The sequence below is a fragment of the Centroberyx gerrardi genome, chromosome 7 (assembly GCF_048128805.1).
Source record: "Centroberyx gerrardi isolate f3 chromosome 7, fCenGer3.hap1.cur.20231027, whole genome shotgun sequence".
NCBI classification, from domain to species: Eukaryota; Metazoa; Chordata; class Actinopteri; order Beryciformes; family Berycidae; genus Centroberyx; species Centroberyx gerrardi.
The window spans coordinates 30,723,343-30,750,740 of NC_136003.1; the positions used below are offsets into that span (position 1 = coordinate 30,723,343).

The window sequence follows — 27,398 nt, forward strand, 5'->3', positions numbered from 1 at the left end:
AGGCTGGGCAGGCCGAGCCGAGCCGCACCGCACCGCACCGCACCGCACCGCGCCGCGCCGCACCAACTGTGGCTGTTTGTCTCATTTGGATCTTAGCGCAGGAGCCAAAATGGACACACAATGAAACGTAGTGGGCGCTCGGAAAAGAAAGTAAAACCGGCGCCTCTCGGTGAAGCTTAACCTCGGTGTAAAAAAAGAACAAGATGTTTTGTGCCTGCTGAAATTTTATTCTGCGCATGATGACGCGCAAAAGTACGTCTGTCTCCGCTCCGCACGGCTAGCAGGCTTGCAGGAAGTATGTTGTTGAATCGGTGGGGGAAAAAAGAGCCAAGAACCAAAAGTCGGTTGTTGAATTGGAGAAAAAAATAACCATGCCTAATCCGTGAACTTGCAAATTCTGCATTTCCACACCGTGCATCGTTCACCTTGCGGGCGCAGAGGCCAATTGAGGGGTAAGTTGGAGGCGTAAAACGTCTTAAAAAACGAGGTTTTCCATCAATGGGGCCGTAGTGTATTTGTCGAGATCTTTGTGTAGGTCCGGGCTAGCCTGGGGTTGCTAGGGCTAGCTAGTAAGCTAACCTTTGCGTGCCGTGGTTATTCGCCATGCAGAGGCGACAATTTTCATTTTTGGCAATCCTAATATATTCCCCATAAAACCATAGCTCGGTCTGTCCCAGTTTTGTGCAAATATATGGTTTGGTTGTTTGTTGTTTTTGCTTATTATTTTGCTGTAATATTGCTTTTGGGACTTCCGTTTTCCTCTCTTTCTATCATCGTGGGGGGTTGCTAGCTGGCTAGCCGCTAATGCTAACGTTAGCTCGGCCGCATAGCCTGCAAGCTCGCCGATTTCACCTGATGTTCACATAATGCATTATTGTGAAAAGGGCCGGTAACGTCAGGGATATTTACACTATCTGTTTGCATTGTATTTTGAATCAACTGAATGTTGCCTTTCCCCACCGTTGGCCGGGGGAGCCAGTTAGCAGGCTGTGTTTGCAGGGCTAAAAGAGCGAGGCTAATGTTCCAGCTAGCCAGTTAGCATGGGGAAAATGGCTTGCTGCTCGAAAGCCATTTTCCGATGGAAATGGGGTCTCAGTGAAAGTGGGTTGAGGTCTGTAGGTGTTGTCGCTGTACTGTAACCAGCGTCATGTCGGGAATGCATTGCTGAAACTGTGGGCTTGGGGGGTTAAATTCTCTCCCGGCCGGACTCTGGTGTCGGTCCCCCCCGGCCTTGACGTTGCCCAAATTGGGGAGTCGGCCGAAGGAAATGTCGGCCGTCTCGGCGGTAAAGATGCCCCGCTTTTGTCCCGATAAATTCATGCTGGGGCTGAACCCGGCGGAGAAAAGACGAGCCAAGGTCAGGAGCCGTGCTTGGATCGCATCGCCGTTTGTCAAACCTGCTTTTACCTTTAAAAACACGGCGAGGTTTTTGTTGATAAAGAGTTTTATGCACGTTATGAATTGCTCGTTGAATTGTTCAAGCCGGGAATCTCTTGGTTGTCTCAAATCAAAACAACGCATGTGTAAACAGAGACGGGGGTCGGGTTATTTGTGCATGGAGGGGGGATTTCTCTGAATCCAGGTTGCCTAAGAAGATTTTAGCCGCACAAGTTGCAGAAACAGAGCTCGATTTATGAAATATGCGTCGATTGTAATTATAACCGTGCCGCTATTTTTTAGACAGGAACGTCTTCTTTGGACGAATTGGTTTGTTTACATTATCTTGGCTCCAAGCTCACAGAAGGAAAAAAAAGTTGGAAGGGAAAAAAGTGAAAGGATTTTGATTGGTTGTTGGCAGAGGCCTGATTCAAATCTGTTTGTGAATGAAATGCTTGATTTATAATGTAAACTACATTATTATTAAAGATCTTGTCTGCCCACTATGTCAATTTGGTTAATGTGAGTTTCTTCTAACTGACCCCCATTGTTTACATACACAATATTCAGTACAGATTACATTCCTTTTTGCACAATTTGCACAATCAGAAAAAATAGTAATGCCGGAATAATAATGCAGTATTAACTTCCCTGTGTGCAGCATTTATGAATTGTGATGTTTCTCCAGTCAAGTGTGAATTTCAGCTCACAGCATTTGATTCTAGAGAGATTCAGGCCTAGGTGGGATTTCCTTCCCCTTGATTTATCAGCACCTTTTTGCATGTGTGGCCTTTATGTCCCAGAGAGACGCAGTTCAGTTTAATGTTTATCTAGCTGATAGTGCCGCTGACACTGCCTCTCCATTTCAAGTCTCGCTGTGCTGTTGAAGAGGCAGTTAGCAGGCTCCACAAAGACCATTTATGATTAAATTGTTTCTGAATAAACCATAAAGGGAGCTGCAACTTTTTTTTTCCTTTGCCCTGCCATGTATCAAACACCTGGCTGAAGTTTGGGATGTGAATACACGCTTCTCTGTTACTCTACAGCACTTCTCTTGATTTTGTTTCTGGATATAAGCATCAGCTGAATCCCCTAAGTGGTCATTGGCTAAAGCAAGGCACTAACATTGGCAGGGTAGGGGGTTCGATTCCCTGTGCAGCTCACTGGGTTAGGGGTTCAATTCCCTCAGGCGTCACGCTTGCTAAAAATGTTTGCACTCATGATACTGTAAGGTGCTTTGGATAACATAACATAATGTTTCTATGGGGGAATCCATTCAGGAACAGTTAGTAGTTTTGCTTGGTACACTACTACTACTACTACTACTGTTTATTCTAGTGCTTCTGCTGATTATGATAAACTTTTGTCTAGCACGTTTCAAAATAAGAGCCACCGGGGGCTTTGCAGACAGTAGGAGTTTTTCCAGAGTTCCAGTTTATGACTCAAACCCTGGCGTTTGTGTTTCCAGCGCCTGGCGGCTGCTCCCTCGGCACGTTTTCCTTGAAAGTGTGTCCTTGTAAGGGTGTAAGGGCACGGGGCGATCCCCTGCAGACGGGAGTTTAGCCTGGATGTGGTTCCTCTTGGGTGGGGGGGCGGCAGCCCTGCAGCTAAGCTTTCTGCTCAACCGGAGCCTTTACAGTGTTTTAGTCGGAGTGTGTTTGCGCTCCGCTACAGCCTACAGACCGAGGTTTAGTTAGTCTGCATGTGTAAAACTCAGCTGTAGCTTAACAAGGGCTTTAGCCAGGGGGTTTTTGTCTGAATCTACTACACTCCACTGTAGTCGGGAGTGTGTGTGCTTCGCTTGTGTAGCCTTCAAACTTTGCTTTAACCAGGGAGTCTGCTTGTCTGTAGGCTGTTCACAGACTTGTTAGACCTTACTGTGGGCTGCTGGTGCTGTTTGAATGCTGTTTGTGTGATCAGTTAGCTGAGCCCAATCAGTTTAAATAGAGTTACTGCCTCTGTGCATGAAGGCGCTCTGTCTGTCAGTCAGTCAGTCACGTCATTCACCTCGTCACCGCCGTGTGTATTACCCAAGCAGTTTCCGCTTCTTGCTTATTTAGGAAATAGCTGCTAGGCCGAGTATTTTGGTATTTTTCATTTTCAAGCAGTTTGTTTTTTTGTTTTTTGCTATTTTGGGAATGGTAATGAAAATACCACTGTTAACTGTGCTGCACAACTGCAGCAGTCTAATAATAATTTGAGGAGCACTTTTCAAATCGGAGCCAAGTGCTTTCCAGATGATAAACTAGATTTTCCCCCAGTTATAAAAAGTGTGTTGTTTTACTCTCATTCTGTGACGATGGGTGTTTGTGTTTCTGTTTTTTCCTAATTGCCCTTCATTTCCAATGGAGATCAGTGTTAACCTGCTTTTCTCACATGATGCGTTTTGTGTTCTGATGCTGCTGCCTTTTTAGCCCAGATTTGCTATGAAATCCTGGAAAGTCTTGTACAATATGGAAAATGATTTTGCACGTCTTAAAGTTTTTGGATTTTGGGCTATTTTTTAAAATAATTTGGTCGTATAATTGTACACTTTTTGTGTCAATGTAGACCAACTGTAGTTCCACATATTGTGATATTTGTGGTGATGAAGAATGAATATCTGTGGTCATATTTCCAAGGAAAATCTTCAAATCCAGTGAAGTAATTGAAGTCTGGAGAAAGGCCGCCTTTATTATCCTGTTAATGTATGACTAGTGTTTGTGGATCTCACATGTAAATAGCATTAAATCCCAGTCCAGATAGACGTGACGGCTCCAAGGCACATCAAACACAGCTGCACACACACCCAAAAAGGACTGGAATCTGATTTTTTTCCCCCCGCAGTTTGTTTAGGAAAATCTTTTTTCCCCAATCCTTCTCGGGTCTATTTACACTTGTGTTTAAATGCGGCTTGAGGCCCAATGTTGACGACCGGATTGAAGACTCGCAACAAACAGGAACAAACATGAGGCTTTTGGGAAGAGACACAAGTAGAATTTATTTAGATTTCATATCCCAGGGTTAGGGTAGGGATGGGCAATAATTCAATATTGTTGTTTATTGTCTTTTAGTAGAACATGTCATGATGAAATAACAATATTGAGTTATTGTGATGCACAGTTCTGCTGTCTAAATTAATGATAAAAGGCAAATTCTGAAACAAATTGGGGAATATTAGTTGAAAATGACAGTTTTATCGTACTTACTTTTGTCCGTCGTTTGTGCTCTATAGCTGCCCATTCAAATATATGACAAAAGGACATTATGAGTGCTGGATTTTCTTTCTTCATGTATTATCGTACTTTTTACCATACAGTTCAATACAAGGAACATCAGTTTGATCATTTAAAGCTCCATGATTTGTGCTGTTCACCTTGCAGCTTCTGCAAGAGGAATTACAGAAACATCTGCCTCGGACTGTAAGCAGTTTGTTTTTAGCAGAAGCTAACCAGCATGCTGACGCTAACTAGCGTGGTAATGACATCAGAAGTACACTTACTATTGTAGCAAGACTGTAGCTCTTCGTCGCTGGAAACCCCTTTTGAGTTGTTGGCGCTCTCCATTTGACGAATGCCGAGCCGGTATTGATCCGGTCCGGGCACGCTCGGTGCGGTCACGTGTCTTTTCCGTGCGCTGTTTCTTCGCCGCAGGTGGAGGATCAGTAGATGTCGACTCTGACATCATTACCGCTGACGTTATCTTTTTAAATAGTTGGTTGGCAACCAAAATCATTCGTCTCCAGCCTGTAGCTTTAATGTGATTTTGTGTATGTTAGAAGATGCCATTATACATCGAAATCAGAATAATGTCTCAGGATATTGGTGATCATAATTTTGTCCATATCCCCCACCCTTACGTTTGGGGTTCTGCTGTGTAACTCAGTGGGTGAAGCAAGGCACTAACTAACTAATGGGGCCACCATGCTAGAAATGAGTTTTGGATGAAGACGTCTGGCCGGATGGTGCGTAAACGGTGCATCGTAAGGTTTAAAATATATTTTCCTGGTGAGAAAAACACTTAGACCGTGGTAGTTTTTAATTAAGTTCACAGCGATAACGCTGCGTTGTTTCCCCCAGATAGTTCAGCATCATAGAAACAGAGCCGGGTGTCTTTTAACTCCCCAAGGTGTGCAATTGATTTGAGCGCTAACGATGTCTTCGTGTCTCAGGTCTTTATTGTATGTATTTCCCATCGACCGGCCTCTGCTAAGTTCAGTTTTTAATCAGTCGGTTGTAAAGATTTTCTGCTTTTAGATTCTATTCGGTTTGTATTTTGAAACGAATCGTATCAGCAGCCTTCCATGGAAAATTACAACGACATCTCTGGTACTATCAGTACTATATAAATCTATACTGATATACTATATATCAGCAGTATATGCATTGGAAGATTTACACTTCACAAGGCTGCGTGTGTTTTGCAGGAGCACAATGAAGTGGGAGAGAAGCTAGTTTGCAGGTTTCGTAAGTTAAGTGTTTGATTAGTGTGATTGGTTAACGTAGGATTTATTTAATCAACGACAGGCCTAATTTCCCTTTTTTATTCTGTGTGTTTCTGGTGTTTTGTCTCTATAGAAATCCGCTGTTTTGTCCCTGCAGAATGAATGTGTGCCTGCCTGTGCTGCCTCTGTTTTCCCTGCTGCCTTCCTACCTGCCAGGCCACAGCTCATCAGGGTCTGTCAGCTGTGTGTGTGTGTGTGTGTGTGTGTGTGTGTGTGTGTGTGTGTGTGTTCCTAGGCCTCCCTGCATCTAGAAGCCCCCCCATCCCCCCCCCCCCCCCTCTCAGCCCCACCATTTTCCCCTCCCGCCAATCAAAACCTCTCTTCCACACCTTTTTTTTTTTTCCGACTGCTTTCCTTTGAGCGCGGACTCGTTTTTTTTTCCCCTCCTTCCTTTTTTTTTTTCCCCCCCTTCCCTTCCCTCGCTCTCAACCTGGGCAGCCTACCACCCACCGCCCCTCCTCCCCTCCTCTCTCTCTCTCTCTCTCTCTCTACCTCTCTCTACCTCTCGCTCTCCCTTTCACTCCCTCTTGTCGTTTTCTCTCTCCCATCCCTGCCATTTTCTCTCTCTCTCTCCTTGCATCTCCCTTTCTCTCTCTTTCTCTTTGACCTTCCCCCATTTTGTCTCCCCTCCTCTCTCTCTCTCTTTTTTTCTCTCTTTCTTCCTTCTTTCTCTTTACTCTGCTTTCACATCCCTCTCTACCTATTTTCACCCTACCTCCCCCTAGCTCTCCCTTTCTCCCTCTGTCTCCCTCTCCTCCTCCCCTATTTTCTATCATTCTTTGTCTCTGTCTCCCCCGTTTTCTCTCCTTCTTTTTTTCCTCCTCTCCTCCTCCGTTAGCCGCTGAATTCATTTGGGCCTCGGCGGTGTAAACAGCAGCTGAAGGAGGAAATGCTGTCGGTAGTTTTTTTTTTCTTTTTTCTCTCTGTTTTCGGTGATGCCGGGGTCCATCTGGCGGTGCGCTGCCCTGCTCTCCCCTTCTTGATTGACTTGATGAGACTGCCGGCTAGTCCAGATGGCCCGCTGGGCCTGGAGAACAGAGCCGGACCAGGCCAGGCCAGGCCAGGCTAGACTAGGCCAGGCTAGAGGAGCAGCCAGTGTCAGGTGGGCTGGGTTCCCACAGGCCTTGAGAATCCTTGAAAGTTTGTGAATTAGAGGAAAAAATAAAACAACCCCTTTTTCAAACTGTTTGAAAATGAATGGATGGGCTTGAAATTAGTTTTTTTTTTTATTACAATACAGCCAAATTGTTCAGTATGTCTGTCTATGTCAGCATCAACACTTTACATCCTTTAAAGGAGATTTGTAGGGCTGCCCCCGACCAAAGATCTTCCTAGTCGACTAGTAGTCGTTAGTTCAAGCCATTAGTCGACTAGTCGTCGCACGTTTATGATATTAATTTAATTATTTAAATATATTTTTTTTGAAAAAACACACCCAAGTCGCGGCTTCTCGCGGTCAGAAACACCGGTGAAATACACTCTGGTTCACCCCAAAAAAACACACAATAGGCGTAGGCTATCAGTCGCTTGCTTTGAGCCCCGCTGCTGCACAGAGTGCTGTTCGCTTGTTTATTCAAAGTTTATTAATATTGAACGTGTCGTGTGTCCAAATTGCACCAAATCCGACACTGCACGTCCTCGGGTCCCCAGCAATACACCCGCCGAGTGTGAAGTAGATCGGACGAACGGTTGTTGAGATATGCGAAGGACACACATACACACACACACACATACATACATACATACATACATACACACACACACACACACATACATACAGACAGACAGACAGACAGAGATTCCTTGCTTTGTAGTTTGATGGCATCAAAATCTCACTCCAGGCACCCAAAGTTGGCAACCCTGGTCTAATAACGACAAGGCGCAGCTCCTGAATGGAGTTTGAGGTTTTTTTCTAACTGACCAATGAAAACTTGGTCGACTAAGACTCTTCTCATCGACTAACGTTTGGACGACTATTAGGGGGCAGCGCTAGAAATTTGCATTTGTTTTAAAATGATGATTTCACCAGGATTTCTTGATTTAAAACATGAGGCGTCTATGATGTCTAACTCTGACCAGTGTCATGTCTTATTCTCCTTCCCACTCCATTATTCAGCCGCCGATTTCCTCCTCGTTAGCTGTTTTCTGTGTGTGTGTGTGTGTGTGTGTGTGTGTGTGTGTGTGTGTGGGCGGGGGGGTTGATTTTCCCCAAACCATTCACAAGTGACTGATGTATCCGGCTGCTCTGACGTTATTTTCAGAACCGTTGCACAAACTTTAGTCCCGCCCGCAAAGGCGCTGATTGGCTGAATTGTTTGTCCAAGCGAGAACAAGCCGCTGACGAGGGAAACACCAGACGCTCTGAATCGCTCCGCAAAATGTGAAAAGTGGGCGGGACGGGATTCAGGACTTGTCTTATCCCAAAAACATGTCCTGAATTTCACCAAACAAGACCTTGAAAGTCAGTGAAAAGTCTTTGAATTTGAAGTCCAAGTGAGTGTGGGAGCTCTGGGTGGGAGATACAGGGGGACCAGGCGGGTCTGTGGTGCGGCACCACAAGGGTACCGAGCCATAGAGTGTGTGTGTGTGTGTGTGTGTGTGTGTGCCTGTAAGGGGTGTGGTTTGGGGTGCTACCGGCCCGGCATGCAGCTGTACTGCACCACTGGTTTATAACTGGGATGGGAACAAGTGGGTACTCGGAGTGTGTGTGTGTGTGTGTGTGTGTGTGTGTGTGTGTGTTGGGGGCTGGGTTGGGGATTTTGGGCCAGCTGCTGTAGCACACTGCTGGCTTCTAATTGGAGGCGAGGGTACCTACGCTCAGAGCCATTTTGTGTGTGTGTGTGTGTGTGTGTGTGTGTATTAGGAGGTGGGGTTGGGTGTGCTATAGATATGCAGCACTGCTGGCTTCCAGTTGGGATGCTTACCCTGTGTGTGTGTGTGTGTGTGTGTGTGTGTGTGTGTGTTTTGGTTGGGGGGGTTGGGGCTTTTAGGTCTGCTGGTTTACAATTGGGGACGGGGGTACCAACCCTCGGGGCCATTTTGTGTGTGTGTGTGTGTGTGTGTGTGTGTGTTTAGGGGGTGGGGGTTTTGCTGATTCCGGTCTTTGGTAGTCCAGAGCGCTGCCTGCAGCTCGACTGGCTTGTCTTTTAACTTTCATGTTGTGTGCACGTGCGTGAGCGCGCGTACGTGCACGTGGCCGGGGAAAATTACGTGCCAAGTGTAATCCGTTACAGATTAGCTTCTTAAAATTATAACCAGCGTCCGACTCGTTAAAATCACCTCCAGTCCCTAAGTAACTATTAATCTGATTACTGGCAGCTATGTGCGCGGGGTCCGAGGTCCTTAAAACATCTACAGTATAGAGAAATATAAGATGTAAGACTTACGTGATTGGTCTGAAATGTGGCTTGCATTGAATTTACTTTTAAAGCCTTAAAACATCTTAAGTAGCCTATAGATAAAGACGTACAGTAGATGTAGAGTAGTGTAGGTCTTCAATACGATTTAGCCTAATGCCTCATTATCTGAATTGATGGTTTTAAATATAGATGAATAGGTCTTTACATATGATGTCATGGCTCAAATTGAATTATCTACATTCAAGGCTTGAATAGGTACAAATATATAGACCGTTAAAGATGAGCAGACCGTTAAAGATGAGCTCTTGATTCATGGAAAATGATCATAAATCTAGACAAATATAAAGATATATGGCTATAGAGGCAGCGCTTTTAATGTAGTGATTCACCGTGTTAAATTGAATTATTTGAAATGGGGTTAAATTTAGATAATTATAACCTGAAGTCTTAAATACAGTAGCAGATGTCTTTTGAAATGTTGCTTTCTTGTTGAGGAATCAGCCTGGTCATGCACTGCTTTTACCTTTTCAGGGTTTATTTTTGCTGTGAAATTGGTGGTAAATTTTATTCTTAGTGGCATTAATACGCCGTTAATAAGAGGCTCAGGTGAAAGCGTTATATGTAGCCAGGTGAAAGGTGCAGACGGCGGGTCAGGGTGCGTCTCCTGAGGGGACGGGGCGTCACTTTAAGGTTTTAATACATGCTGTTCTACCATGTTGAAAAAGGAAGGGAGAACAAACTGAGAAGAAGAATTAGCTGCTGTCGTGTTTATCCTCTGATCTCTTGTTGTGCTTTGTGCTGTTTGCCAAGTTCACGCTGTTTTGTCTGGACCTCCGTGGAAAAAGGCCAAGTGCTTTCAGGTAACGCTTGTGTTATCCTGAGGTCAAATAGATGCTATTTGCTTGTTTGTTTATTTTTGTATTTATTTATTTACATTAGTGCTGAAACGAGTAGTCGTTTAATCAATTAGTCGATTGACAGAAAATTAATAGTTTATAATTTGGATAATTGATTTGGCTAATCGTCTTCATCATTTATCAAGTAAAAATACCAAACATTTGCTGGTTCCAGCTTCACAAATGCTGAGATTTGCTGCTTTTCTCTGTTTCATTTCATTATAAAATGAATACTTTGTTTTTTTTTTGTTTGCTGGTCAGACTAAGTAAGAAATTTGAAGAATCACTTTGGTCTCTGATAACTAACGATGGCCATTTCTCTTTTTTTTTTTTTGAGCATTTTATAGTGAACAGATTAAACGATAATGAAAATAAAAAATATATGAAAAATAATCAGTTGCAGCCCTGATTTAGCCTGCGTATTTTTCTATTTCCCAAAATCAGATCGGAAGATCAGTTTTTACAGTAATGTTGTCGACAGTGTTTTATTGTATTGTTTCCTCACCAGTGAAAATAGAAATAGCTTCAGTAACACAGTGGATGTTAACACTGCCTTTTGATTGTTCTACACATCTATTTCTCACTTGTACACAACATTTTTAGAGCTGTCATTAAGTCAAAGCAAAGTCATTAGTTGTTAGAGGTTTTTTATGCTTGATATAGAGATACTTTTCATAGTGTAATTTGTGTTTTGGGGGAAAAAGCAAAGTCAAATAAGGAAATTATTATGATATTTAGTGATATTGCCCTTCCCCAGGTTTCAGGCCCTCTGCACATCAGCACAGAACTACTTAATATTGGCAAAACAATGTCTGCAGATAACAATATGATTCAACATATAACATGACTTTAAATATGCCAGTTGGTGGACGCTTTTATTCAACACACCTTACAGTACTGTGAGTTGTGTCCGACCTTAGACTGTGTGGCCTCAGTGGGAGTCGAGCCCCCACAACAGCCGGGCGTCCTGTCCAAGTGTCTTTGAGCAAGACACTGAACCCTCCTCCTCTTCCTCCCTGCTTACTAGGGATGCACCGATGCCACTTTTTCAATGCCGATACCGATGACGAGTATGAAAGTTTAAGTATCGGCCGATACCGAGTACTTTTACTGAACAGTGCAGGCTTACTTCCTTAGTTTGGGGTCAATGGACAAAATTATTGAGATAAAATCCTTGTTTTTGCCTCTGTTTGAGAAATACAGGCTTCTATGTGCCACAAATGCATAAAATCAAGACAGTTTGCTTTTATTTCTTACATGTTACTCATGGCTTTCGGTATCAGATTTTAGTCTTGGGTAAAATCTCCGATACCGATATTCCATTTTAGCCTGGTATCGGCACCGATACCGATTCTGGTGTCGGTATCGGTGCATCCCTACTGCTTACTCACTGCAGGTCGCTCTGGATTAGAGAGTCTCAGCTAAATGCCTAAAAATGGAAATATGAATAAATGTAAACGGAGCCGTGTTGGTGCCTTGCTCTACCTGTTGAGACACACAGGGAGTCAAACGGTGTTGGTGCCTTGCTCTGCCGTTAAGCTACACAAAACCACTGCTGATACAAAACACCGTATTGGGTTCACAGTGCAAATTGCTGAAGTTCAGGCTCGGGTACTTGATACCTCTTTGATATGAGGAGTGAAATGAGCGAGGAGGACGGTGTCGAGTTACATCAGATGAGTTGTAAATAGTGAAGAAAGGCAAATTCACTTTCTCGTCGTCATCCCCCTTGTTTTATCTGAATAACGGGGTGATGCCGTTCCCCCGCTGGGAGCCCAAATTGGTAAATGCACGTCTTTTGTAAACAACAGATTTTAAGGGAAATGTGAAGGAACAAAACAGTCTCGGGTCCCATCGCCCCCCCCCCCCCCCCCCCCCGTGCTGAATTTCAACAGATCCCCCGCTGGTGTAGGATCAGGCTAATGTGTGTAATCTAATCGGGGTGAAGTCATCTTCCCCCGCTTAATCTGCATCCTTCTTCTGGTTTACTCAAATGATTAATTACACCCCCTGTTAACTGAGATTTACACTTATATTTTAGTTAAAATGTTTGGGTGGGGTCGGGTTATCAAAACCCGCCATCCCCTTTAAACCTGAAAACGCTTATTATTCCAATAAAGACAGTTTTCCAGTTTAAATATCCCACTTTTTTGGGTAATACAGTGATGTAAATAGGTTTTCAATGTAGTGAGTCCCCGGGACCCACAGGTGGTCATTTGAGTGGGTCCCCAATAAAATTTGTGTTTTTTGACAAATTGTAGTGTTAAACTCGTGTTTGTTATATGGTCATAATAATTATGGTTATATTCATGTATGTTGAAAATGTATCTGAAAATTAAACAAATAAAATCCCAAATCTGAAAACGTTATTTACAAAACATTATACAAATGTCACATCATCATGATATACTAGTCTACAAAATTCAAATAAACAAAATAGTGTCTGTAGCAACATAATAGCACCAAAATAAATGATCAAATAAAAAAGATCTCGTCTTGCACGAGATAAATGCGCAGACGGTGAGAAAATGGCGGCCGGTGGATTTTTTTTTTTCAACACGGCGCGTCCCCTGGACGGTAAAGCATCATCGGGTCATCATCGACATGAGTGAATACAGCATCCACGTGAGTTTATTTACCAATTACCAAGTTTGTAGCCTTGTTGACATTAAATCTGTGCGGCGCAAGTAGCGTCGGATGCAGAAGTCTCTCCCGCGATGACTGAGACTGTGAACACGGGATGTCGTCTGCGCAAGATAGATGTGCAGACGGTGACCGGTGGATTAATTTTTTAAACAGCGAGGTTTCTTTTGTTTATTTCTATGATTTCAACGCGGATTTCGTTGTTCACAATGTAGCATTATCAGGGAAAAAATGGGGTGCGTCGATAGTGAGTTTACTGCGTCCTTTCGGATTTTAACGCGTCAGAGACGCAGGGCGCGTACCTATTTACATCACTGGTAATATCCTGATGCCTACTCTGATATTAAATGTATCTCCTATTCCCTGAGTAACAAGTTTTTTGGAAAATGAAGTGAACATTTACCTGCCCACCATCTTCCTCTGTTAAAATCTGAATAAAGTGTCTTGTGGATGAGCTTATAGTGTGTAGCCCAGTGCATGGAGGGTAATACGGGTTCATACAAATTATAAATGACACCCCCTTTATTACAGATTGGTTAATAAAATGATAATGAAGGCCAATGTTACCAGTCCATTTCTCCTGAAACAGAATTTGAAAAAATCCTTGCTTATTAATTACTACACATATAAAAATGTTAAAGCATGGAACTTAGGGGGAAATGACAGTTTGTGCAGGTGAAATAAATGCAAAGCTCTGGTGTTTTTTATGGGGAATGTGAGGTTGGGGAAATCAACAGTTCACCTGCCTGCCGCCCCGCTGTCCTCGTTAAATTTGAAGAAACAACTGGGTTAGCCTATTGTGTGTAACACAAACTGGGTTGGCAGGTGAAGCCGTCCTCCCCCGGCTTTCTGCAGAGGTGCCACAGAGTCACGTGACGTCAGGAACAAACACCGTGTGTCAATATTAGGCCACCATGATAGGAGGCTGCTCTGTGCAGTGAAAACTGAGATGAGGGCCGGTTGAGCCAGAGAAATGGGCTGATTCAAGACAGTTGGCTTCATTTTTTTATTTTTTTATGTATGTATTTATTTTGATTTATTTATTTTTTAATTGGTGAGTGCCCAGTATAGCCTGAAATGGGATTTAATAATATAGTTTCTTTGTGTAGCGCTTTTCAAGATACTCAGACACTTTACGTGAAATAGCATTTGCATAAATTCAGCGTACAAATGCATAGCATATGTATAAAAAACTATAAAACAATTATGTATATAAAAACAAACAAAACAAACAAGTCAATAGAGCAAGGCAAAATAAAATACATGGCACAAACTAGCAGCCGAACAGTGGCAGCAGCGGTCAATAAGAAAACAAAAGGGAACAAATAGAAACATGAGGCAGGAGGTAGAAAGAAAGTCGGACATTAAAAGCAAATTTTGAACAGGTGGGTTTTGAGGGATGTTTTGAAAAAATGTTAACTGTTCAAAGAACCAGCAAAATTTGCATAGCCCTAGAAATGTGGATGATTAAAGTATTCAGAATCAGCAGTATTTTTTATTTCATTTGTTAGTATCCAGCATGCCCCAAAATCTAGTGATTCAACTATTCAAATGGCCAGTAAGCATTTTTTTTTTAATCTTATTTGTCACAATTATTAACCAATAGAGCCAGCAGTAATTCTTTTCATTTCTGGTCTTCTGAAATCCTCTCAAATTAGTTTATTTTGCCAAACCTTTATGCAAATAGCAAAAATAGGTAATGGCTTATACAGAATGCCCTACATGTCACTTTGGTCACTAACATAGAATCTGGTCACACAGGATAGAAAATATCAGCCTACCTGTCAAGTTTTTACCTTTTTAAATGAAATGTAAACATTTAAAATCATGTAAATTACTTTGCTATAATAGTATAATTAACATTACTGTGGAAGCTAGTAACACTACCATACCAAGCTACTGTTTGTAATTGACCATCCAGGGGGGAAGGGTGGTAACACACGAGGCCTGATGGTACTGCAGTGGTTTTCTGAAGGCTGTGGGGGATTTGGAGCGTGGCTCGTCCTCTTTGCTTCTCCTCTCTTTACACTATCAACAAAGGTGTGCCCCCGCAAGCTGCATGGCTGTTGCTCTCACTGTGGAAACTCCTAGTGCTGTCAGTGTGTGAATGGAGCCAGTGCCCTCCTGTTTTTGTCATTTAAGGACAAAATGAAAGGTGCTGCTCCAAACTGAGAGAGCCACAATTTGAAAAGTGACACTCGCTCACTTTTAAAATGATTGAGCGCATGAAACAGTTATTGAATGTTGAGATATTGTACTTCGGGTAATGTTTTCTTCCCCCCAAAACGAATACACCACATGTTGGCAGTCACCTAGTACTGAAATGAAAATCTCATTGTTCTTGTAAATTTTAATACATTTTCCCCCCATTTACTGCAAACACAGTCAGAGTCAGAGTCAAAATATTCCACTGCTGTATTTGGCTTTTTTTTATTATACATTTAACATGCCACTGTGTAATCTGTGTGTCATTGGAATTGTCTTTATTTTTCCATTGAATACTCTAGTGTAACCCACCTTTTTTTCCTTCTTGTGTCTCCACAGTGTTACCTCATTGGCTGGTGTGACCCTCAGGCCCGCCTCCTGCCAGGGTGGGCCCTGATTGGCTGAACCTGCACCCACGGCTCTTGGGAGAAAATGGCTGCCACCACCCACTGCTGAAGAGCTAAGCCCCACTGTTTTCTCCCCCACCTCCTCAACATCACTGTTCATTGCTTTGTTGTGAACTGTGATTTCTCCCAACCAATTCGAATTACAGTACTATGGCAATGCATGATATGAGCCGTGCCAAGGGTTTCCCCTGTAAAGAGTGTGATATGGTTTGCCCGAGTACTCCTAGTCTTCTAGAACATATGAAAGCACATTACCAGCAAGAAGAGACCGGACGTTTTGAGTGTGAACAGTGTGGCCGAATCTACAAGCACGCAGGAAGTTTAGCTAATCATAAAAAATCTCACGAAGTGGGTTCTTTCCAGTGTCCTGTTTGTACCCGTACCCTGCCTAACGCGGTGGCCTTGAAAAACCACCTGCGCATTCATACGTTATCCCCCAGTAGCGCACAGACAGAAGAAGAGAGTGAGGAGGTAGTTGAAGACGGAGGCCACGACGAGAGGGACTACAGCCTAGCCCAGGACCTCTCCGACAGCTTTGGGCGCTCCCATTTAAATAATAGTGGCATGGGCCATAGTGTCCTGCAGAGCCACGAGACAGACGACCACGGAAAGAAAGGCTCCCCCGGATCCGACGACGCCTGGGACAGGCCGTTCAAGTGCGATCAGTGCGACAGAACCTACCGGCACCACGGTAGTCTGGTGAACCACAAGAAGTGTCACCAGCAAGGAACTTTCAAGTGCTCTGTGTGTTTTAAACAGTTCAGCAACCTGGCTGCCCTCAACGGCCACGAGCGGACCCACTCCAAGTTCAAGACCCCCGGGGCGTCCATGGTGAGCAGCAGCAGTAGCAGCAGCAGCCTCCACGACTCGGAGCGCGGCAGCGGCAACCAGTCGTCCCAGAGTGACGACGCAGCCTCCTGCTTCTGCCACCTGTGCCAAGTAGCGCTGCCGAACAAGGCTGACTTCCAGGAGCACATCCTGCTGCACAACGCAGCCTCGTCCTCCCTTGGACTGTCCCGCAGCTTCCCAGGCATCATGCCTCACAATCTGAGTGCAGTTCGCTCCCCGGCGTACACCCCCGCCTTGGGGGACCCCCTGCCTCTGCCACCCTTACCCAGTGACAAAAGAGGACCATACGACCCCATAATGGGCCCTCCAGTTAACAATCCCATCTATACTTGTGCTTACTGTGGCGCAGGCCACCCAGATCTAGAGAGCCTGAAGGTCCACTATTTGACCCACGATCCTCACCCTGGCTCCCACGGTCAGGATAGCTCCATCCTCAACTCAGACGGGCTGAGTTCTGGATCCCAGGGCTCGGTGTCGTCTCCCTCCGGAGGTCGGGTGCCCCAGGCCAACTCCCCGGACGACGGAGAGCGCCGCTTTAAGTGCGGAGAGTGTGGCAAAAGCTACCGTCATGCAGGGAGCCTGGTCAACCACAAGCGCTCCCATCAGACGGGCCACTACCAGTGCACCATCTGCTGTAAGCAGTACCCTCACCTGGCAGCGCTGCACAGCCACTTGCGCAGCCACAAGGGGCGACCCTCCAACCAGCCCATTAATAACGACAGCAACGACTGGCTATCTACAGAGCCACTGACTCTGGACTCCCAGCAGAGCTACGTCCAGGAGGGCAGCGGTGCCACCACTCCTATCTCATTGCCAGGCAACCTGGGTGATGCTGCCCACTTTGTGCCAGATGGTGGCCACAGCAGTGGATTGGACTCTCTGGAGTTCCATGACCGCTTTGATGGCAGCTCGCTGTCCCAGAGCAACTCGGCGCACCGCCAGGCTGACAGACACATGTGCGCCGACTGCGGTGAGATGTATGGCGACATATCTGGCATTAAGTCGCACATGTGCCCCCGGCGAGGCCAACAGCAGCAGCAACAACAGCAGAGCAACATGTCAAACGGCTTCATGGGGAACATGAATTACCACAGCCCCGGTGGAACCTCGCTGCCCTCCGGAGGCTCCAGCACCCTGAAGGAAGGCAGCAGCCAGCGGCAATACTCTCAGAGTGGAGGCAAGAGAATGGGGAACAATGACAAGGATGATGAGGATGATGGAGAGGTGTACCAGTGCTCAGTGTGCGGCAACCACTATGCCAGCCTCAGGGCCCTTCGGAGCCACTTGCGTAGTCATGCCAACAACCCGACAGGGGCAGGACCTTCTAGCCTGGAGCAGGACTGGAGGATGATCTGCTCCACCTGTGGCCAGAGCTTCTCCAGGAAGCAGGACCTGCTGAATCACCAGTTAGTCCATGGTCCTCAGAGGCCGGACGGGCAGTCCCAGGGCATTGTAGGCACCTCGGCCAATGGCAACGACAAGATGGATGGGCGCAACCACATTTGCGTTGATTGTGGCATGTTCTTTGCCGACCGCCACCACCTGATCACTCACCTGTGCCCCGGTAAGAATAGGGCCAGCACGCTGAGCAAGCAGGGCCTGAATGGAGCCAAAGGGATGTCCGGAGGAGATGGTGTCAGTGGTGGGGTTGCCGGGGGAAGCCGCGATGTCGGGGGCGATGGGCGAAGGCCGATGGGTGACCAAAGTGACAGGCCCCACAAGTGCGACCAATGTGGGCGAGGGTACAGACACCCCTGCTCCCTCCTCAACCACAAGAAATCCCATAAGACCGGTGTTTTCCGCTGCCTGGTGTGCCAGAAACGCTACTACAATCTGCTGGCTCTCAAGAATCACCAAAGGACCCATTTTGACTTGAAGAGGTAGGTCCCTAATTCTGGCCTTTTGGACAGAAGACAGTTAGTTAATTATAGTTATAGTTAATAATTAACATAAATTGTTTTAAAATGTTTAACTGATGAGATCTTGACTGCCATTATTCTAGTCTAGAACACTGATGTGCTACAAAAATGTATTTTACACAAATTTAAGAAAATTATAGGCATGACGTATTCTAAGTTTCTGTGTGAAATTGAGGTCTACAGTTGTTTCGATACCAATATTTTGACTTTGATACCGATACCAGCTTTCGTAACTCATTATTGGTACCAAATCGATACCATGGTAAATAACTGATAACTGAGAATTTCTTATAAAATGAAACATAAACTTAACATATCTTTTCAAAAATATTTATTAACAAAATATGTGACACACAAAATACAAATTAAAATCTGCAACTATGCAACATGTTTCAAGTTTGTAAGCTCTTCCTCAGATAACCTGCCTCTTCCTCAGCCTGCCTGAGAATTGCATAGCTGCATGCATTATATAAGCCTTTAGTGTTCATTTGTGCTACCTGTTATTTGCTCTTTATCTGCTATCTGCTATTTTATTATTTTTTTGGCGCCTATGAAGCATGAATAAATTCTCATATTCACTACTAAATATATATCACATTCTTATTTTGACATTTCAAAGGTTCAAATTTCTGTCACTAGTGCAGCTTTAAACTGTATGAGCACAAATACACCTCATTTTGACGTAGAATTTTACAGAATCACAAGGTCATGCTTTAGCCAGTGTGAGCACTTCGTAACAATAGCACTGCACTTGTGAAACCTTAAAAATATCTTAATCTACTCTTGTCATGTATCTATCGGTTATTACAACTGTTGGTCTTTGAATTCCTTGTAGAGATCGGGATGGTTGTCGGACAGATGCTTTGCTATATTAGATGTGTTACCTTGCTTGGTGGCTCAAACGTTTAGAAGGGCTCAGTCATATTTTCAGGTTCACTTTGACGAACCTGAGTTGGGGGACAAGTAGTGGTCCAGCCTTTTCTCTCTTTCTCTGTGAGGATACTGAGTTATGCAGCTAGCTCTCTCACATCCGCACACAAGCCACTAGGCATCACCGTTCCCTTGAATCCTTAAAGGCACAGTCTTTATTTTCCAGTGGATGGCATTCAGAAAGTGTCAAATTTTGCAAAATGCTTGTATAGTACTGTTCCAAAATACTGGTACCGGTATGCCCTGCAGGTATACCCTAAAACCTTATTGAGGTCAAAAATTATTATTATTTATTAATATAGCACTGGTCTACGAATTGTGGACAAATAGTTGTTAAAATAAATTCTTATTGTACTTAAGTAAGTTTTGTTGTTAATCAATTTTGCTATAAAAATGTTACTTTTGGAAAAGATTTCATTGAAAATTTTCAAATCAAGATGTTTCCAACTGTAATATGACTTTGTTTCTCTGCCATCAAAACACAGAGAGGGTTACCTTTGATATCCTGTCTATCAGTTAAGCTATCTGGAAATCTTTGCTCAGTATATGGCGCTGCATCACTCAGTAGCATGGCATTAACACTGCCAGGGCTCAGGCGTCCGTTATCTGTGTAGCTTGATGGGTAGAGCGTGGTACCAACACTGGCAAGCTTATTAGGGATTTGATTCCCACTGGGCCCCAATGCATAAAAATACATGCAGTCTATAAGGTGCTGGGGATAAGGGACCCCACCAAAGGTCATATGTTCAGTGTTGCCACTGCCCTGAAGGCAGATGGACCTTAATAATTCCATATATTTAAGGCAGTTCTTTAGTCTTCTCTTCTCTGCCCTCCCCTGCTGCAGGCACAAATGTGAAGAGTGTGGCAAGGCCTTCAAGATCCAAAAGCAGCTGATCAACCACCTACGTCTCCACGAGGAGCACCGGGCCAAAGGCCTCGTTCGCACCGGCCCCAACGGTTCCCGCTTCCAGCAGCCTGGGCCGTCCCAAATGCAGAGTATGAGAGGAGAATCTTCCAAGAGCCAGGGAATGGGCGTTAAATACAGCCATCAGGCCTTCAAGAAACCCTATTCCTCAGCCGGAACTTCTAGGCCCCAGAAGTTTGACCCGTCTGAGGGGGGCCGCCGGCCTTTTGCCTGTGATGAATGTGGAAAGACGTACCGCCATGCGGGCAGCCTGGCCAACCACAAGAACCTCCACAAGATCGGGGAGTACCACTGCAATGTTTGCAACTCCACCTACCCCAACCGGCTGGCCATGAAAAACCACCTACGTCTCCACTTCGCCCAGAAGAAGCACAACTGCCAGGAGTGCGGCAAGGGCTTCCGCACTCAGAAGCAGCTAGCTACCCACACTACAGCCGGCCTGTGCAAAGGCCCACAGGGCCCCGGGGCCCAGATGGATTTTGAGTGCGACGGCTGCTGTGAAGGCTTCGCCACGGCCGATGAGCTCGCAGCCCACGATTGCCCAGCCCAGCACCTCCCTTCCTCCTCCGCCGCCTCCGTCAACAGCTCCACCCTCAGCATGGAGAGCCGCGGACCCGTGGACCTGGATTCGGACGAGAGGCCCTACGCCTGTGACCTGTGCAGCTGCGCCTACAAGCACGCCAGCTCCCTGCTGAACCACAAGCACACCCACAAGACGGGGGACTTCCGGTGCAACTTCTGTGACAAGCCCTACACCAACTACATGGCGCTGCGCAACCACATGCGCATCCACACGCAGCGGAAGAAGCACATCTGCCACACGTGTGGGAAAGCCTTCCGTCTGGCCAGGTTCCTCCGCAACCACCAGAAGGTCCATGAGGAGGGCGCCACCCCCTTCGGCTGCCCCAGCTGTGGGAAGAGTTTCCAGGGGAGGTCCGGTCTGGCCAGGCACCGCTGCGGGGACAACCAGGTAGGCATGGAAGGCAGGAGGAAGGCCGCTGCACCCGCAGGAGAGGGCGAAGAGTGTCGGTACACGTGAGTTCTCGTCAGTTGTTTGTGATTCTTCGAAGTTGAAAAAAAATAGTGAAGATCAATTTAGGTCTCTACATGTCTATTACAGGTATATGATCTCCAATCCGGCTTCCTTGGGACCATACGCGTGCCGGAATTCGGATTTTTCTGAAGTTTGGACAAATTGAATTAGTGGAGAGACCAGATAAGTCAACCCCGTTTGCTTTCAGTTAGCATATATCACACACTTTAGTTTTTCCTAGGCTACCTACAACCAAACATTTAATATTTAGATGTATTTTTTCTGTTTTGTTTTCTTAGCAAAATTTAAGATTTGACACCAATTTTAAGTAGTATTTTGTGTGTAGCATATAAAATAAAAGTAATAATGTTGTGTGTTCCTTGCACTTGTTATGAATTTGATTGTAGTGTTTTATTTGTTTGTGTTTGATTGTCTTATGTAGGTAGTATTAGTACACTGGCCGGTTACTAGACTAGAATCTGTATTGGGCCCAAGTCATGTGATGGGGCTCTTGCATTTTGATGTGTTGGTAAAAGTAAGCCTAAATCACAGGGATGAATAGGAAGTATTTGGAGCTAGCTGCACTGCACATGTCTAGGGGTTATTATATTATTCCTCATAGCTAAATGATTCCTTACTTTTATACAATAGCCACAGGCACCTATGTCAGAAGTTTCCACTACAGTGTGATGAGGTAGATGTCCTTTGGGTGTGTTTGATGGATTTTTCATTACTACATTCAAAATTCAGTAAGCACCAAAAAGAAGGCTGTGAAAGAAGCTGTTTTGAAATTGTTCCATCTTAAATGTGTTTTCAGATGTGAAAGAAGCTATTTGAAGCTTGTGCCCATTTGTGCAGTGCAGGGAGCAGCAGATACCTCCCAATTCCCTACATGAATCCCAGTTGTTTGTCCATAGCTTCTCCCATGTCCCTTCCCCACCCACCAATCTTGTCCCCTATGACCTGTATAGAAATCATAGCTTTAAATGGTACACCACTTTATAGTCTTCTTAAAAAGCTTAAAGCCGGATTTCAGATCATATACCTGTATGTGCTAGATCTAGCCACCTTCGACAATGACTAGTTTAAAATATATTTCAATACTTATTTTAAAAGAAAAAGTGGTAACCAGTAACTGAGATTAACCTGGGTAGAACAGAGAAAAGAAACCACCATGTTCAGTTGCTAATCTCCCTTTTTCTTTCCTTCTTTTCTATCCCTCCCTACATCCCTTTCTCCCCCTCCCTCCTTTCCCTTTTCTTCTCTTCTCTTCTCTTGTTTTTTTTTTTTTTTTTTTTTTGTCTGCACAGATGTGATCAGTGCGGCCGCTCCTACCGCCATGCCAGCTCCCTCCTTAACCACAAGAACACCCACACCGTCGGCATCTACCACTGCGCCGTGTGCCTCAAGACCTACTCCAACCTGCTCGCCCTGAAGAACCACCGCCGTATCCACTCCGAGACGCGGCGCCACCGCTGCCACGACTGCGGCAAGGCCTTCCGCGTCTCCTCCCAGCTGTACAACCACCGCCGCGTCCACCAGAAGCAGCGGGAGCTGACCTGCCGGTCCTGCCAGCGCGCTTTCCCCACCCAGGCCAGCTTTAGGCTTCACATGGAGATAACCCACGGCCAGACGCCCCAGCCTCGCCAGCCCAGAGCCCAGCAGCCCCGGCCGGGGGGCTCCCAGGACCTGGGCTGGGGGTCGGGCCTGGACCTCACCCTGATGCAAGCGCAAGGACTCGACCCCAACGGCATGGCCAAAGCCCGCAGCCGCGGGGGCAACGTCGGGGTCATCAAGTCCCACGTTTGCGACCAGTGTGGCCGGTCCTACCGCCACGCCAGCTCCCTGCTGAACCACAAGAACAGCCACAAGACGGGGACCTACTTCTGCAACTCCTGCCAGAAGGAGTTCCCCAACCTGATGTCCCTCAAGAACCACCGGCGCATCCACACCGAGCCCAAACGCTACCAGTGCCCCGACTGCGGCAAGTCGTTCCGCGTTTCCACCCAGCTCATCTGTCACCGCCGCATCCACACCAAGGAGAAGCCCTTCTCCTGCCAGCAGTGTGACAAGCGCTTCTCCTCCAAGTCCAACCTGAGGCACCACATGAAGGTGCACTGGAGCAGCTCAACGGCGCCCCCTTCCATGGCCATGGGCGCGCCCAACTTCCTGGGTATGCCCGGCGGCCCCTTCATATAGGCTAAGGGATGAGGGAGGGGGTTGGTCAAGTTATGGGTAGGGGGAGCCAGTCAAATGCCAAGGTTTCTGGAGGTGCCAAAAAAGTTGTTCTTCCTCCTGCTCACCCTCCTCTTGTTCCTCCTCATTTTCCATGTGTGGCTGTGCTGTAAGAGAATAGGTGTGTCTGAAGGACAGGTTGCATGGCTTAGACAGACAGTCCAGGCCCTGCATGCCACACACACACTCTCACACACACATGCATACATACATGCAACGCAGGAGGGAGAACACAAAATGGACGCCGCACATACACAGGTGGGAGAGAGGACTCAAAATGGAGGACATGCACACACTCCCATTCATACACATCTCCGCCATCTTGCTTTATCTGGCCTGTGTTGATGCAGTGGCCTTTCTTATTGGACGTTCCTACAAGGCCCCTGGTTTCTAGAACTGTAATTCTCTGGTAGTCCCACATGTGTCTGACGGACTGACTGACAGGCAGACGGACAGGCAGACATGGACTGTAGACAGACAGGATGTAGTTTTTTACCATAACTACATGGACTGATTATTGCTACACCTGCCTTACTCCCTACTGCATGTTGCCCCATAAAGCCAAGGTCCTTAGACCTTTCTCAGCCTGGGATGATGAGAAATTGAAAGGGCCCAGGTTTTATCACACGGGGACGTATGTGAAGTTGGCCTGGCTCTGACCCGTTATCGGGCCCCAAACCCGCAGGCTAAGAAACCAGACTGCAAAAACCAGCCCAGGTAAAAAGACTCTTAAGTCCTGTTGTAGCGACTTCATTGACGGACTGACTGACAGGCCGAGCGGCTCGGGGCGAAGCCGGCAAAACGCTGCTGTAACTATAAGGGCCAGATGGAAAGGGTGGGTCTGCAGGTCTGGAGGCAAAAGCCTGGACCAACAATGTCTGTTTCATACTCGAGTAACAAGCCATCTTGTCCATTTCAACCCAAGGAGCTGATTGGTCCAATGTTGAAGTTGCTTTCTCTGTTTTCTCCACACATCGCTCCACCCCATCCCATATGTGATGATGTTGATGATTATAAGGGTTTCTTTTCTTTTCTTTTTTTGATGAAGTCTCTTCTCGCGGCCTTTGTCACAGTGTTTTTAAACCATTTATATTCTGACTGAGTCAGTTTCAAAAAGCTGTTTGAAGTGTGAGCAATACGTAGCCAGTGAGCGCCGTCATGTGTGTAAACTGATGCCGCAGCGGAGGAATTTGTTTTTATTTTTCCTTTTTTTATACGTAACCGGTTTGACGAGAGACGGCGACGACTCTAGGACTGAGCTGAGGGTTGGGACACCTTGGGTCTCTTAGCTTCTGTTTTTAACTTTGTGTGTGTGTGTGTGTGTGTGTTTGTGTGTATGCGTGTGTGTGTGTCTCTTGCAGCACGAAGATGAGCTTCAAAATCTTGTAGGTCCCCCCCAACAGACCACTTCCTGACTCTCTCTGATTGGCTGCCTCATTGACATCACACTTGTAGAATTCTTCCCCCCCCCCCCCTGCTTTGCCCCGTCCCGTCCCGCCCCGCCCCCGTCCCGTCCTGATCTCTCTCAAAACTTCCTTCTGGGTCAGACTTGTACTGTACGCCGCCACACACCCAAACCAGCTAAACGTGTACAGGCCATAGGTTGTGGTGACGCAAAAAAAGGAGAAAAAAAACGTATCAAAAATGAAAAACAAGAAAAAACGAGTAAAGAACATGTATATTGTTAGGCCTGTGCCGGCATATTTTTTTTGTTTTGTTTTATCCTGTATTGTAATCGTACTTCTGACTGTATTATCTACAGTACCTCTTTTATAAGAAGGAAAAAAAAGACAGATCATTGTAGTAATGCATTTATTTATATTATTATTATTGATTATTAACACTTGTAATGGACGGCGCTAGTCTTTAGGATGTGTGAGTTTAGAGCTGTGTTGATGTAAAACACCCACCTGACACCCCCCCCCCCCCGACCCCCCACCCACTCCCCTTACCCATAATCCTCCTTTTCTCTTCCTGACACGGAGCCAGCCAAGATGGACTCCCGTAAAGAACACTCGCTTGTTGGACGAGACTATATCCTCCTCCCTGTTTTAACTCTGGGTTCGTCCCCCTTGTATCAGTTTGGGAAAAAAAGAAACGACCCAGGCAACTGTTCTTCTAATGTGTGTTTTGATTGCAGTACGTACGACGATTAAGGAACTTATTACATGATGAAAAATGTTTTTTCTTGCCTTTTACAAAGTGATGTTGTGACAGTCTTTCTCTCTCAAACACCCCCCCCCCCCCCCTTCCTCCTCCTCCTCCTCCTCCTCTTCCTCCTCCCCACTTTTTCTCTTCACCAAGTTTGACTGAACTTTTTCCTGTTCCACGAAATCAAACTCACACTCGAAAGGGACGACTTGGTGATTACTGTTTTTTTTTTTTTTTTTTTTTTTGGAGTGCATTCAGTCCTCATCATTTGAACCTTTTATTTTTATGTTACACTTTTACGGTAACCTCTTGTATTTATTGGTGTTTTATTTTTTCTTTTTATTTAATTGCGTTTTGACTATTTGGAAGCCTCAGTGTGTTAAACACAGTTTGTCAGCGTTTTCAGGAGCACTGGTGCTAGTAAAGTCAAGCCGTGGAGTGACCGTCAAGTGCTGTAGGAGTCCATGTGATCTTGATCTAGAACACAGAAATAACTGTACATTCTCTCAATCTTTTTTTTTTTTCCTCTCCACCAATTTTTATGTTTTTTTTTTTCTGAGTGGACATTTTCCCGCCTGCATTTCAAGTAGTTTTAGAGAGAAGAAGAAGAAAAAAAAAAGATTGGTTTTGAACAAGTATAACCCCTTCGTTTTAAGTTCTAACTTTTTTTTTTTTGTTTTGTTTCCATGCATATATATGTAATGCTTACTATACACTTTTATAAACTATGTTTTGATAATTCATTTCTTAACAAAAAACTTGTCCATATACTATAACCCTTACTGCTGAGTACTGAAAATAAATAGCTGGAAAAAAAAAAAAAAGAGTGGAGATCAGTGTTGTCAATCCATTCTGCTTCATCAGCTCACACATACTGCAGAGTAGAGACTCGGCCCGATGATTGACAGCCTCTCTGCCTGTAGGGGGCGGGACAAGCAAGGCCAGCGGGTCAAATCCCCTACAGTAGAAGACTTGATAAACCAGGGTTAGATCAGGGTTAAGAGAAGGCAGACACACACACACCACACATTAGACTAGCTGGACTTCTTTCTAACACTTAAATCTCTGTGTAACTCTGGTAGTATCTTGGGTTGTGTCTCTTCCTCCATGATAAAACCCCCAAATCAGTGATTCTGTGATCTGTTGCTCTGGAGAATTGTTTTTTTCTCTCTCCATTAACAACCATTGTCTGGAGGAACAGTCTGAAAATCACTTCTAGCACATAAAGGAACGCCGACAAAGCAGATTCTGACAATATATATAAAAAAACAACTAGTTTCTCACTTCTTTTTTTACCTATTTACAATTATTGGTAAACAGATTATTTTCTTTGTGTCGTCCGACCGGATTTCGGTGTTCCACTTGTTCAAACTGAAAGGTTTAATAAACATAAAGAAAGAGATTCACTTCAAAACAATTCAGCAGCATGACTAGTTTTTTATATATAGTCAGAATCTGCTTTGTCGGCGTTCCTTTATGTGCTAGAAGTGATTTTCAGGCTGTTCCTCCAGACGATGGCAGTGAATGGAGAGAGAATAAAAAACACAATTCTCCAGAGCAACAGATCACAGAATCACTGATTTGGGGGTTTTATCATGGAGGAAGAGACACGACCCAAGATACTACCAGAGTTACACAGAGATTTAACACACTACAGTTTCTAGACCAGTGGTTTTCAAACTATGGGTTGTGACCCTGAGTTGGGTCCCAGCTGGGTGCCAGGCGGGTCGCAGGCTGGGGAGGGGGGGGGGGGGGGGATAACTATTGTAGTTTGCATTAGCAGAGTTACCAAGTGAAGGATATGGGGCTGAAAAAATAAAAACTATGGGTCATGATATATGTTTTTGGTTTAATGATTTTCACCACTAATTTAGTAGCCACAAGCTAAAATAATCAGAATTATGGGTGTTGATTTGGGCAAGTTAATGTTGATTGATGACGTGTGTTTGGTGTGTTTTGAACCAAATGAACCTTAGATGCTGCCGT

The 27,398-nt window shown here is 45.2% G+C and overlaps 1 protein-coding gene across 3 annotated transcripts; it reads left to right on the top strand.

Annotated features, from left to right (window-relative positions):
- Positions 1-319: 319 nt before the first annotated feature.
- LOC139925151 (zinc finger protein 646) lies at positions 320-26,553 on the top strand. Of its 3 annotated transcripts, none has more exons than XM_071916397.2 (5): positions 320-452; positions 15,303-18,099; positions 19,913-21,028; positions 21,114-21,209; positions 22,335-22,474. In XM_071916397.2, the coding sequence occupies exons 2-4, from the start codon at positions 15,521-15,523 to the stop codon at positions 21,190-21,192; spliced, it is 3,774 nt and encodes a 1,257-aa protein (XP_071772498.1). In that variant the 5' UTR covers positions 320-452; positions 15,303-15,520; the 3' UTR covers positions 21,193-21,209; positions 22,335-22,474. The 3 variants fall into 3 exon arrangements, with proteins under 3 accessions (XP_071772498.1, XP_071772499.1, XP_071772497.1); XM_071916398.2 differs by having other exon boundaries at positions 19,913-20,963; XM_071916396.2 differs by lacking the exon at positions 21,114-21,209 and having other exon boundaries at positions 22,337-26,553.
- Positions 26,554-27,398: the final 845 nt, after the last annotated feature.

Excerpts from the sequence above, each read along its gene's own strand:
- LOC139925151 (XM_071916396.2), top strand. The coding sequence starts at position 15,521 with ATGGCAATGCATGATATGAGCCGTGCCAAGGGTTTCCCCTGTAAAGAG. Across the intron at positions 18,100-19,912 it reads ACCCATTTTGACTTGAAGAG|GCACAAATGTGAAGAGTGTG; the intron begins GTAGGTCCCTAA and ends CCCCTGCTGCAG. Across the intron at positions 21,029-22,336 it reads GGCGAAGAGTGTCGGTACAC|ATGTGATCAGTGCGGCCGCT; the intron begins GTGAGTTCTCGT and ends TTGTCTGCACAG.